Consider the following 14,867-nt stretch of genomic DNA (forward strand, 5'->3'; position numbering starts at 1 on the left):
AGTCGACGTTTATAACCTAAAGCGAGAATTCTTAACCTACATTAAGACAAATCTTTAATGCAAATTAACGCAAAATATTGTGTCAATATCACACTATTTTATTTCAATAGCAAATGGTAACGTGTTGTTGCCATTGCATAAAACAACAATTCAAATGTTATACGTAACACATTTTCTGAATAAGTTACAATTTAATGACTAAACGCAATATTATTGAGGTAGCTTAATACCTTTATTGATGCCCGATACAATATAGTCAATATGTAGACAAAACTCTTACATATTACTTTATATTTACAAGTATATAAAGAGATGTTAATATAGATGGTATATGTAAAAATCAATTAATAAGTCAATCCAATCATATTTAGAAGTACAAAGCACAGATAACATTATTTTTACAGATGAAATTGGAGCATCGCTTTATATATTATATGTTTGAACTGATTTTGTTAGTACTAAATAAACTGTTCGAAAACGTTTCTTAAGCGACTTTGAAGTTAAGTTTGTGCTTCCGGAATACTGTATAGCAAAGCCTTTAATCGCGTCTTTGCCTTTTGGTAAATAATTGATGTTGTCATTTTAGTTGTGTTCCATAATTTAATGTTTTAAGTTTTATCATTCCGTACCATTTTCAACGTACAAACATGATGATTATATTTATTTTATTGAAAATTCGTAATTGACATTTAATATTAATTTACAACCAACTATCATCATGAAATGTGTACCTTATTTGCATTAAGGCCTGTCAACGATATTGAAGTGTGAATGCACCATCTCTGATAAATCCGTGAATCCCACACATGACAGGTCTGTGTATGAGTGGAGACGTCCTGCTGGGGGCCTTCCATAAAGTACGTCAAGTTTCAGAGAGTAGGGTGGTAAGGGGCGTAAAAAATGTGAAGTTTGTAACAGAAAGAGGCGTTGGGTCAGGCCATATGTGATGTCACACATTAATATTTTTAATGATATTTCTTATTTATTTATTTTGTTTACTAGAATTTATAAGCTTTAACAATACTCTTTTTTGTTGAAACACTTGTATTTAGTTTTAAGTCAAAATAGCATGAAATGCGTTTCTCTTGAATGTATTGTTACCGATTTCAATAGCTATGAGAGCTAGTAGGCTGATGCAAAGCCTTGTTTCATGTATAGCATTTCTTTCGTCATGTCAGAAGTATTATTGTCTCTATGTTGTCAGCTACATAATTATGTCACTGAGCAAGAAGATCTGAATTTATGTCAACATATTTCTAAATGTGTGCTTCCAAGATATGGCGTGTTTAAAAAAATAAATACTCTCTTTCGTCTGTCATCGTATATTAAATACAAAGTATAGTCTACGTACCTAAAATCTACCTTGGTCGGGATGACATTTGATTTTCCGTCTCTATCAAATCATTTAGGGACGCACATCACTATCAGAGGGATGAGGGACATTTTTTAAGGTTTAGAGTTTATGTAAATGGTTATATTTATTTCACGCCGTCTGGGGTTTTATTAGGCATCGATTGGCCGGGTATGCAATTTAATTGGTTGCCGAATGTCCTGGGGGCGTTTCTGGTACAATGCGTAACTTTACGGACGAAAATGTACGTACGTATTAAGTTACGTACGCTTTTCTGAAGTGCGTTTCTATAAACCAAACGTAGCGTAAAATTTAGTTGCAATGTTTGAATAATCTCTAAACAGAAGTCTGGTGATTGCGCGGACCTTATCGAGAACATTTGAAAAAATTCATAAAGTAGATTTAATTTGCTTTCTCTAACAAACTTTCGGTAGACTAAATATTTATACATTTATCCTTAAGAAGTACCTTATAAAGAGCACAGTTATTTCCCTTTTTTTGCGAAATTGCGATGAAAAAAGGGGTCAACTGATAAAAAAGTTCAATCTCTTGATTCTTTGAAAATTAAGTGTGGCCATTCTTTGTTGTGCTGGATATGCTCTTTGTTAAAACAGAAGAGATGATTCTTACTGAAGCAAATCTTTTACGAAGGTTAGTCAGATATATCTCAAACTGGAATTGCTGGAGCAAACTGGAAAAAAATGGATGGATAATACTAAGAAGACAGGCATGTGTATTGTAGCTTACACATCTGAATTTACAGAAACATAATCAAGGAGTTTCCCTGACAGGAATTTAATTTACTGGGAGGGTCTCTTTCATTATGTTTAGTGCATCACTGAATTACAAATGGAATGTCCTATAATGAGAAGAACATCAGCAATGGCCTCTGTAAATAAGGTAGTATTTTTTTAAATTTCATTTACTGATCAATTATAATGTACAGTAGTACAGTATGATTTTAGAAGAATTTACAAACTCTGTTGCTTGTATTCACTTGTCGCACTTCTAGAAAATTTTATAGCAAACAACGTCATGTTTTTACCATGTTTATATTTATACTTGTGTGCAAAATATTTAAAAAAAAACAACAGATTTTTACTCATAAATTCATTTAAAATGAGAGATAAATTAACATTGTCCATGAATGCTTCTATTAGTTTGAGACAATAGGCATTTGCAATTATCATAAAGTATGCTTCTTCACATATATAATTATATTATATTTTGTGTTCAATATTTAAAAAAATGCATGGATTGGTAAAATATATGTCAGGGTATGTACCAGTTGTGATTATTTCTAAATACAAAATTTGAGAAATTGGGATCCATCCTGGGTCATTGGTATAGGGTAATTGGTATGACAAGCGGGCACTTGTGTAAACCTGAATCACTTTACATGTTTTACCAACACAATGACTGAAATATTCGTGAAAAAGTTCAGTCACTCATAATATACTTAAACATAATGCCATTCACTAATGGAAACTAATGCATCAATTTAAATTCATGGAAAAGTTTAACACATCTGGCTTAATGTACATATGAACAAAACACAGGGAAAAAGCAAACCATTTTTAAATGTTCCTATTTTTATGAAGTTAAATTTTATTGGTTGAATCATGTCAGGATGACACAATTTATTCTTGCAAGTTCCTAATAATTATGCTATTAAAAATATGTGTCCATATACTTGATATTAAATTTCTATTACATTTTTTAAAATCAATAAAAATTGTGCTATTCAAATGTTTTTTCATGTGTTTGGGAAAGATACATAATTATGAAAATATGTTAAATATGTTGTTTTTTTCAGTTCAAATCTTTAATAATTGTTTTTTCAATTGAGTTTTGAACACATACACTGTTACCATACCTGTCCGCAAAAAGCTTTATTTAGTGCAAAACAAACAACTTCTTTTGAATTTATATTTCTTATAAGTTATGTTTTTGACAAATAACTTAATGTGAATATTATGCATAACTATGGTGTTAAAAGTGAAGAAACAAAATTGTATTATTTAAATTATTTGATTGCAATGGTAGTAAATGCTTTACACAACACAAACATTGTCCATTTTATGTTTCTTATTTATTTGTACAAGTTAATGGATTAAAATAATTAAAAAATACATTTACTTATAATAATAAAGACAGTATACCTTATTCTAAGATTTCTCAACAAAAAATGGTATAAAATAACTGAATGTAAAAAAATGAGAAAATTCGCAGAATTGCTTTTCACAATATAAGATAAAATAAAGTGGGTTTTGCAATGTTTACAGCATTATTATAAAATTTTAAATGGTATCAATGGACATAACAGTATGTACAAAAACACAGTATAGAGTTTAAAGAAATGTGTTCAAAGATATTGGAAAAAAATTGATTGTTGATAGTTTTCTGTCAATCTGTGTGACACCTATAACGAAAAAAGGTTCTAAATAACTTCTTATGACATAACAATTTTATTTGAACATATCAATCAAACTGCATTTAATGTGTCCATATGGTTTATAGGAAACTAAAAAATAATCTTAAAATAAGTAATTAAATATTTCAGACAGTAAAGATTAACAATGACCTTAGTTAAAATTTGACACTTCTTCTTCATGGCAACTGCATTTATAATAATAAAATTAAAGATTCTGAATGTTGATAATACCATATATCAAACAAAATTAAATGATTTTGTATTGTCCCCATGGGTTGTGTTCTAAAATTTCTTTATAAAAAACCTAAAAACTCAGAAAAAAATATTGTAAAGCATACAGCAACAACAAAGTTTTGCCATCAATATGATATTAATATAATTGATTACCGATGAAATCTGATAATAAACAAGAGCACCGCATATCTGGTGCCACGCTGGGTTGTGAAAGCTTGTCAAAAGTTTATATTTTTGTAGAGGTCCCAGTTACATTGACCTATAACCTAGTGACCCAAAATGGGTGTGGCGTTAAGAACTCATCACAGTGCATCTACATATGAAGTTTCAAAGTTGAAAGTGGAAGCACTTTGATTTTAAAGCCAAATGTTACGGTTTTAGCACATTGCCAACAGCGGACGGGCGGACGTTGGACAACTAGCTGGCTATGTCAATAGCTCGGGTTTTCTCTCTCCGAAAACAGCCTCGCCAAAAATACAACTTTGAGCATCTTACAACTGTAACATACCAAAAACAAATCTCATTGGTTTAAAAGTCATAGTGTTTTGACAGTTTTTGTATAAAATGACATATCGTGTACATTTCAATACTTGTTTTCAGTAAATTTACTTTAACAGTGAAAACTTTTTAAACCTACTTTAAAATTAGCCATTATTGATATTCAGATTACTAAAGTTTTAGTTGTTATAATAACCATTCAAAGTTAGCTAAGTGTGTGAGCCTTGACCTTTACTTCCAGTTAATAATTGCAGCGCTAAAACAACTGAAGCTTGATTGGGCATTGTTGGCCCCGTACTACTTAAAAGTACCCAGGGTACTGTTAAGTACACTTCAATGTACCCTGGGTACAGAGTTTTATTCCTGCCTAAAATCTGATGTCATGAAATGCACTTCCGAATACAAAACTAAATCCTCTTTGAACAAAACCTAACTCAATATGCTTTTTTGAGTACGAGTTTCGATAATATCATCGCGGAGGCCATTTCACAGAATGTAAACGGAAACATTATTAATTTGAAAATAGAGCCAACAACAGCAGATTTAGCCTAAGTATTCCTGGGTATGTTTAGGTATATTTTCTGTACCCAGGGTGTATTGTAGCATACATAAGAGTACCCAGGGAACTTTCAAGTAGTACCAGAGCTGACAAAGACCAATCTAACTCATCTGAGTTTACATGTCGACAGGTTGTATCTCACAGTCTCTGCAGTATATTTTATTTTACGCAGTTTTGACAAAATGATATATGCATGATATTATTTCCAAAGAAATGGATCTTGATGCAGAACTTCTGCTTAAACTGTAAGTGTGCCATATTCAACAATAAAGTGACAACCGTATACACATTTATAAGAAGCGCTGTTGACATATCAATTACAATTGCATACAGTAATTTACGTTTTTGTAAATAGTTGCATTTATATTCTACTGCTGTGTCAATGAATGACAATTATACAGTAATCTGTGCTAAAATTAATTGAATTAATATTAGCACAGACTACTGTATAATTGTCATTCATTGACACAGCAGTATAATATAAATGCAACTATTTACAAAAACGTAGATTATACAATTCTAACACATAATTCTTACAGAAAAAAAGTATACTTTTACCCATGTTTACAATGAATCAATTATATCACTCAGCAAACGTGACATTCGTTGAATTCAACTTGGCGTCGTGTGAAGGATAAAGCCTTGTTCAAAACGAAAGTTGAATGAATTGTCAAAAGGAAATCGAACAAATCATAACAACAATTGATTCGAACATGTAAAATTTCCTCTTTTAGCAAAACTCCAATCCACAATCGTACACAATAGATCCTGCACAATTAACGCAGGATTTCCGTTACAGTATCTTCCCATGCCCTACCAAGATTTTAATATAGATAAAGGTTTAAATTAACTAAAATGATGTTGCGCTCGTAGATTTCGTAGTCTACGTTCGGTTCTCCGAAATATCGGTGCAAACGCCGCCATATTAAAGCTAAATAATGAGTTACGTGAGCCTTTGAGCACACGTAACTTTACGTGCAAAAATACGGAAAACGTAACTTTACGAAGTTTAAAGAAACGTTACTAACTGAAAGTTTTGCACCTACGCATGATTAGTGAACGTACGTAGTTTTAAGAAACGGTCCCCTGGACATTAGAAACTCTAAAACAATCGATATTTTTAAACGGAAACTGAACACGTGGTATTTTAGAGACTTCTACGAACTATTCTAATCGAGAATGTAAAATATATTAGTATGTCTATGCACAAAACATGACTCTGATTACATCTTCAGCTTTTAAATTATAAATACTTTTTTTTGAGTTTCAGATATAATAATAATACTGTACATATTGTATAATATTTTTAATGTAATATATTGTATATATCCTTTTATATAATATCGTATAATATATTTAATATAATATCTTTTATGTATCCTTTAATAAAATTTATTTTTATATCTAAGTCATAGACAATTGATTTTAAGTAATTATTATCTATTAGAAAAGGTTATTTGTTCTAGTCATATCAGTTCAATTATGTTTTAATTATCCTGACGATCTTTCATTTAACATCGCCAGTTGTTGAAATAAGTTTTATTAGTGTTAGTATTGTTATTAAGTGTTGTGTTGTATCATATGTCATTGTACAACGCCATTGAATATTTTTTTATAGAAATAGGCGTTTAATCAAATATAAAGTTTCAAGTTTCAAGTTTCGATTATAAATATGTCGGTTGACCGACTCTGTTATGTTTCGATTAAATGAAGCGGTCAGGCTAGAAACAAATTATCTTATTTGACCATGTCAACGGATATTTTGGATGGCTTTTTAAGATAAGTATAATCGGACTGTGTTTCATAACTAATCTTGTTTGACATCTTTAAGTTTTTACCTATGGGCAGTCACGTTTTGATTTGCTAGATACAAATTATCGGAACAGAACAGAACAGAACAGAACATAATAGTTTATTTGACTTAAGCATATACAGCTCATCGTCGTTAACATACATATACAATAACAGCATGCGTTATAGTTAAATACAAAATATACATCATTCGAAGGAAGATCGATTCAAAAAAGAATGAAATACAACATGTTTAAGTGAGAATGTCACATGGAAGAGGTTAATACTGGGTGACCACATACTGTAAAAACGTTGTTTAATGCTTGCAACACATATTACATTATTATACGCTTAGTGGCTTTATGAAAGATATATAACATATAGCAAGTTTCAAGGTTTTTTTTTGTTGGAAAAATCGGCAAAACGCAATTGACCATTGACAAACAAGTAAACACAGTATAGTCAAAGTGCATCTATGAATTACAAATACAATCAAATAAATAAAATATACTACAATGAAACATGTTCACATATATAAGACATTTTCTCGCGTTTCAAAGCCTTTTAAACAAAACATGGCTAATTTTCTTAACACATTTTTATTTGAACTATTAAGTAATTCGATAAACTTAAACATATTTGGGCGACATCTGTAATACTTTGGGTTTAATGTTTTCCTAACATCGGCATAGTAAGGACATGTAAGAACAAAGTGATATTCATCCTCAATATCATTAAGGTTGCATAAAACACATTTACCTTGATCTATAACAATGTTCTGGTGTCTACCCGTTTCAATAAATAATTTGTGAGATGACAAACGTAATTTAGCTATAATGTTCCTATGTTTTTTATTTTCAACAATATCAATATAAGCCGATCTTTCGAATACTGGTTTTAATTCCTTATATAAAATCATTGAACTAGATGATGTGACACTTACGTTCCAGTTAGTGATATACTGGTCTCGTAATCTGTTTTTAAGTAACTGGATAAATTGATTAGAGTTCACAGATTCGGGGAATAACCAAACATCGTTAAAACCGGTTTGGTTAAGAATGTCCCGTACTTTTGATGACCAATTGTTTGTGTTATGTTTGCGGTCAATGTCTAATCTCTGTGATATAACAATTTGTTTCAGAAAACAATTACCCTGCTTTACAGTATATAATTTCAAAAAGTATTGAACGATTCTAACATATCTGTCTAAATACAAGGGGAATTGACCAACTTCGGCATATAGCGATAATGAGTTTGTTGACATCTTTATATTTAATATTCTTTTACAAAATTTACGATGGACGCGCTCAATGTTTTCCGCTTTGATAAATCCCCAAACCTCACAATTATAGTTTATAATTGATGATACATATGCGTTAAAAAGATTTAACATGACATTTATAGGTACGTCCATATCTTTTGTTAAGTTGAACAAAGAATGCATCGCTTTTAAAGATTTGCCATACAATGTATTTGTTGCGGGTACAAAAGATCCACCGCTTGACATGACAATTCCCAGATAATTCAAATTATTCACAATTTCTAGTTCTTGACCTTTGTATGTCCATTTCAATGTTCTACTGATTGTACCTCCTTTCCGGAATACCATCACCTTAGTTTTTTCAATGTTAACCGTTGAATTCCACTTATCGCAGTAGGTTTCTAAATTGTTTAATGATTCTTGAAGACCCTCCGGGGTTTCAGAAAATAGAGCCGCGTCGTCAGCGAAGAATAATAAATAAATTGATATTTGATCTAGTGTAATTCCGGCGTTTATTCCAATTTGCAAGTCGAATTCGATATCGTTAATAAATAGAGAAAACAATATGGGCGACGTTATCTCCCCCTGAAAAAGGCCGACGTTACTATTGAATATGTCTGATAAGTTACCCATGTGTTTGACCTGTAATTTAACATCATCGTACATTGATCGAATAAGTGTTAAAAGTTTACCGTCGATGCCCACATTTATCATTTTACTCCATAATTGACCACGATTGATGACGTCATATGCTTTCCGGTAATCAATATAACAGCAGAATAGTTTATCTTTATTTTGAAACTGTTTTTCTATAAGTGCATTAAGAATAAATATTGCATCGACCGTGCTACAATTTGGTTTAAAGCCGAATTGTGCATCCGTCAGAATGTCATTTGTTTCTGCACATTGTTTAAGGCGTTCATTAAATATGCTTGTAAACAATTTTGCAAAACAGCTTATTAAGGTAATTCCGCGATAGTTATTTGGGTCTGATATGTCACCCCGTTTATGTATTGGTACTATGATTCCGGATGCCCAGCTGTGAGGAAAACGCTTTTTATCAAGTATGTAGTTAAACAATATTGCTAACGGTCTGACGATGACATGTATTGTTTCAGTAAAATATTCATATATAATATTGTCACCCGCATGGGCTTTATTGTTTTTCAACCGTTTTGTTGCCTTTATAATTTCTTCTGTCGATATTGGATTATCAAGTTCGGGGTACGAAGGTTCTGTGTTTAGCCTATTATCAAAGTCATGTAAAAATGTATCGGCATTAAACGAATTTATATTAACGTTACCTTCGTTAGCTAATTTACTGAAATAATTGTGAAATTCGCTTAACGATATCGTATCTGAGCTTTGTGATGCAGTCTTACGTTTAAATAATTTCCAAAATTCGCGGGGTTATTTCCGTCTCATACTATTCATTTGTTTGCTAAGATCATTGTTGTACTTTAATTTCGTTTTTCTACACGTATACGTGTAATCCTTTTTCGATGCAATCATTCGCTCGCGTGTATGTTCATTTTTATTTAGATTGTACTCGTATAAAGCTCGTGTACATCGATATTGTTTGTTTTTACACTCTTCGTTAAACAATTTTTGCTTATTTTTTCCAGAGTCTAAAATTCCTTTATTTTCAGGTTTAACAATGTGCTTAAAATATTTTTCTCCTTTCGAATTTAAATTTAAATAGTTCGAAAATTCGCTAACTAGAATATCGGGATCAGAGTTTGAATCGATTTGCGATAAAAGCGTGTGTTCTAGATTTTGGACATCGCACGTAACATCTCGTACAAAGTCACATTTGTTCTCTGGTTTCCATTTAAAATAAACAATAGGATTAGTATTACTTGCTGAAACCGCGAAATTCGTGCGGAGAATTCCGTAAAATCGTTAACGGTAAAATTTACAATATCATTGGAATTGGAACGCGCAGTTAATACATAATCCACTAGGCTTTTACCGTTGTGTGTATAGCACGTTATCTTACCTATGTTATGGTCGTTATGTAACCGCCCATTCACGATACGTAAATTCGTAGCTTTGCACATATCTAATAGGTAGTCTCCGAATCGATTCGTATACCCGGTCACTATTTGATCGTGGTAATAGAGTCTCAATATCTGGGTCAGAAACAAAATCAATATTGCCCATATATCTATCATTTTCGATATAATCAGTTTTATTTCCCGTTCGCGAGTTTGTGTCTCCGGTGAGAAATACTTTTCCTTTGGATTGATAAAAATTTATATCAAATTCAATACATTGAACAATATCATAAGAATACAAAGAATGAGCAGGGGAATTTTCAGGTGCAATATATACAACACATATATAAACATCAGATTCTATAATAAAAAATAACTTATCTAGTTTAAGCCAAACAATACAATCAATATCATTTTTAACTAATGTGACACCAATACGAATAGAGTCTTTTATATAAATTACAATACCACCACTCGAGCGTTTCGCTCTTCGGTGTTGTAAACGTCTGTATGAGTTAATAGGTTTGCTATATCCTTTAAGATCTATGGTAGAGTCTTTATGTGTCCAAGTTTCAGTAAGACAAATGATATCGTGACAATTTAGAAAAGATAAAAACTTACTATCAGAGCATTTAAGCGTTGTTAGTCCTTCCACATTCCATGTGACAAATTTTATGACATTCTCACAAACGTCCTATTCCTTATACAGCTGTTTGTTTATATACAGCTTGTCAATTTTGAGATATGCCTCCTTTCCCTCGGATCTCGCGTTTTTCATGATGGGTATGAGCCTTCGTCGGACATCCATTACTTCCCGATATCTGATTAGACCATGTCAACGAATATTTTGGATGGCTTTTCAAGATAAGTATAATCGGACTTTGTTTCATATCTAATCTTGTTTGACATCTTTAAGCTTTTACCTATAGGCAGTCACGTTTTGATTCGCACCGTGAAAACCATGGTAAACCGAAAAGTGCAAACGAGCGTGATCACTGCACTCATTTAAGGGACATATTGTAAATGATTTAATATGGGAAAGAAAACATTTTGGTTTTAAAGTAATCAATAACTGAGTACCAATCATTATTACCGATTACGATCGTTACGATCGTTAATAAGTCGCAAACATTTACTTTTACTTATTCCACAAAGATTAGAAATTGAACGCAAATATAACACATCGGTCATCGAAAGTACGGGACATTCTCAACCAAACCGGTTTAAACGATGTATGGCTATTTCCCGAATCTGTGAACTCCAATCAACTAATCCCGTTACTTAAAATCAGATTACGAGACCAGTATATCACTAACTGCAATGTAAGTGTCTCATCATCTAGTTCAATGATCGTATATAAGGAATTAAAACCAATAATAGAAAGATCTGCGTATCTTGATATTGTTGAAAATAAAAAACATAGGAACATTTTTGCTAAATTACGTTTTTCGTCTCACAAATTAATTATTGAAACGGGTAAACACCAGAACATTGTCAGAGATCAACGCAAACGTGTTTTATGCAACCTAAATAATACCGAAGATGAATATCACTTTGTTATTAAATGTCCTTAATATACCGATGTTAGGAATTAACTAATTCCAAAGTATTATAGATCTCGCCAAAATATGTTCAAGTTTATCGAACTACTTAATACTTCAAATAAAATAGTGTTAAGAAAACTAGCTATGTTTTGTTTAAAATGCTTGAACATGCGAGAAAATGTCTTATATATGTAGGATTAATTATATATTTTTCACAAGACAATAATCTAAGAATAATGTTATACGTGTTGTAATCATCAAACTACGTTGTTGCATTATGTGCTCACTGTGTATTTAACCCATCCATGTGACATCCTCACTAAAACATGTTGAATTTCATTCCTTTCTTAATTGATATTTCTTCGAAATTATGTATGTTTTGTATTTAATTGAAACACATGCTGTTATTGCATATGTATGTTTATGACGATGAGCTGTATACATGCTTAAGTCGAAATAAACTATTCTGTCTGTTCTGTTCTTATTTAACATTTTTTCCACCAAATTCATGAAGAACTAAATAAATAGTCAGACAAAAATTACAATAATTAATAAAAAAGCATAGGCATAATATGTATACATAGCCCAATATCGTACACGTCGTAAGTGTTAAACACAGTTAACATTGACAATATAAACAAAGTAAATCAATAAACATTTGAGTTTAAACTATTATTTAAAGGCATTGAATACAATTAAGAACAGATATTCAAGTTACGGCATTCCATAATATATTTTGGTTAATAATTTGGATCAAAGTGCCCGAGCAATACTCTTATGTGTTAAAAGTATCCCTTTACCCCACGATATAACGTTTTTAGCAATGCAAAACTTGACGCGCTTGCATTGTGGAACGTTTGACACACTGATACATCTGCTTGTTGTTAAAGAGGTTATCTGCACAACTGTTAGTAGAAGTCTATCCCGCAAGTTTGAATGATGAGTACAATAATGAGTGCATTGTGCGGATCATTATACGGGCAGAAGAAAAATAAATGTTTAACAATATTGTTACACCGTCTTGAGCACTTGTGACACTTTTCCACGTATGATCTTGATAACATACGCCCTATCGCTATATTTACTGAACTCACAAAGGGCAGCCAATCTGGATGGGTCTTCTAGATTGCATAAGGCACATGCAGGTTACCGTCCTTCGGCAAGCCTGGTCTTTGAGTACATATAACCGAGTACATGGGTTCTTTGGACGGTTTTGTCACGCGTTTCCGGAGGATGCTTTTCCACTGCATTTTTGAAACGAATGTCCCACTGCTCAAATACATATTTAGATACTCATTTAGATTGCACTTGTGAAGTAACCTAAATATATTTGGGATAAAACCTTTGCATTCATAATCAAGGTTAAGAAAACGCGTAAGTCTATTTAGGAACACGTGCAGTGAGCGATGCAACGTTTTTTCAACAAGGAAATAGTGATGTCTATTTTAAACACCGAGCGAGGATGATATTACACAATATTACCATGTGACTCGGTGAAGAAAATAACTGTTTTTATCTATTAAATACAACCTTAAGTTTGCAAAAGCATTGGCTTAGAACTGTTTATGTTTTCATTAGTTTCACTCTATTATGCAAATCATCATATTGTGGTCATACCACGTGACTACTTTCTGAATTCAGGAATTACACGCTGCAAGTCATATTTTAAATCTTGTGGTAAATATTCGAAATCTGAGAATATGGGAAGAGCCTTCTTTTTATCTTTTTTGCATTCACCCTTTTGCAAACTTTTAAGCATATCTCTGGAAATCTGTGAATCAATACCATACATATAGTAAGACACACGAACAGACGTAAATGAATGTTCAATGCTATTTTCATAATCTGTTCTTCCTATTGCTCCAATTTGCTGGACGATGGTCTTTTCCAAAAACGTTTCAATAAGCGAATGGAAATCTTTTGCATAAAGTTCATGTCTTTTAGACGAAGCTTCTGCTACTTTTCATTGATTTTCCCAAGAAATATTGTTTTCAGTAAGACACTTTTTCCTTTTATCGAATGGGAAGTTCGACAACCGTTTAGCACAACATTCACTCAGACGTGTGCGTTCATGTTGCTCAGCTAAGCTTAAATATTTACAGACTTCTTCGCACGGGATGTCATTTGTCGCAGGGCCCTCAATGAAAGTAAGCAGAGTGTCTTCACACTGTTCCATCAATTTTACAACTTGATACTCGGATGCTAATGGGAGTATGGACGCAGCATTTTCAGCTGAAATTGGCGAGATACACACTTTTATATTTATTTCTGTAAATTACAAATATAGGTTTGATTCTATTTACCCATTCAAATATGTTTAATACTACATAATTTCATACATAAAGAAAAGACGCATGGTGGTAGTTAATGGAAATGTTTATGAAAAAAGTAAATGTTGTGAGCATTAGGTTTGAATGAGAGTTGTAAATTATACTAGTTTATATAATGAAGAAATGAGTCATACTAAGGGTAGGTCTACTTGAAAATCTTTGCAATAACTTGTACCTTGCTCCTTAAGGTTTGGGTAAAGGCAGCGCAGAAATGGAACAAACGTATCCAACTTTTTCTCCGGCAAATAGATCTCACTTTGGTTCTTTTCCTTCCATTCCCCTTCCAACATTTCTGTAAAAACTGGTGACGACAATGACAATACTGCTCTGATAACATGAATGTGGATCTCTTCGACAATCAACGTTAAGTCTGATAATTCACTGTCTCCAATGAAGATACTGATGTCGATTGCTTCACTTTTCGTCTGCTCGTTAGGCTGGTCAACTCTGGTCGCCATCCTAAAATGAATTGAAACCCACTACATTAAAAAGCAAATTCACATGGCACTCAAACACAAAACCAACAATATTTTGCAGACTCGAATATTTTTTAATATCTGAGTCACTGTGCAATATTATTGACTCATGCAACATAAAACCAGGATTTATGACTGACCACTCGCTAGTTGGACTTAAACTGCATAAAATACAACCTGAAAGAGGAACAGGATACTTTAAACTAAATAATAGCATCTTATTAGATCCACAATACAAAACGCAAATAAAACAGGAAATAACCAATACAGTTCAAGATAACAAAGATGCAAACCCCAACACCTTATGGGAAATAATTAAAGGTAATATACGTAACACAACAATAAGATACACGTCATTGAAACAAAAAGAAACACAAAAACTTGAAATTGAA

The 14,867-nt window shown here is 32.1% G+C and overlaps 1 protein-coding gene across 1 annotated transcript; it reads right to left on the bottom strand.

The window, feature by feature from the left end:
* Positions 1-12,242: 12,242 nt before the first annotated feature.
* Positions 12,243-14,380, bottom strand: LOC127874683 (uncharacterized). The gene is made up of 2 exons (XM_052419179.1): positions 14,175-14,380; positions 12,243-13,901 (listed from the first exon to the last, which is right to left on the bottom strand). Exons 1-2 carry the CDS (start codon positions 14,287-14,289, stop codon positions 13,633-13,635), a joined length of 384 nt encoding a protein of 127 aa, XP_052275139.1. The 5' UTR covers positions 14,290-14,380; the 3' UTR covers positions 12,243-13,632.
* Positions 14,381-14,867: the final 487 nt, after the last annotated feature.

The sequence above is a fragment of the Dreissena polymorpha genome, chromosome 3 (assembly GCF_020536995.1).
Source record: "Dreissena polymorpha isolate Duluth1 chromosome 3, UMN_Dpol_1.0, whole genome shotgun sequence".
NCBI classification, from domain to species: Eukaryota; Metazoa; Mollusca; class Bivalvia; order Myida; family Dreissenidae; genus Dreissena; species Dreissena polymorpha.

Excerpts from the sequence above, each read along its gene's own strand:
- LOC127874683 (XM_052419179.1), bottom strand. The coding sequence starts at position 14,289 with ATGTTGGAAGGGGAATGGAAGGAAAAGAACCAAAGTGAGATCTATTTG. Across the intron at positions 13,902-14,174 it reads CCCAAACCTTAAGGAGCAAG|CTGAAAATGCTGCGTCCATA; the intron begins GTACAAGTTATT and ends CGCCAATTTCAG.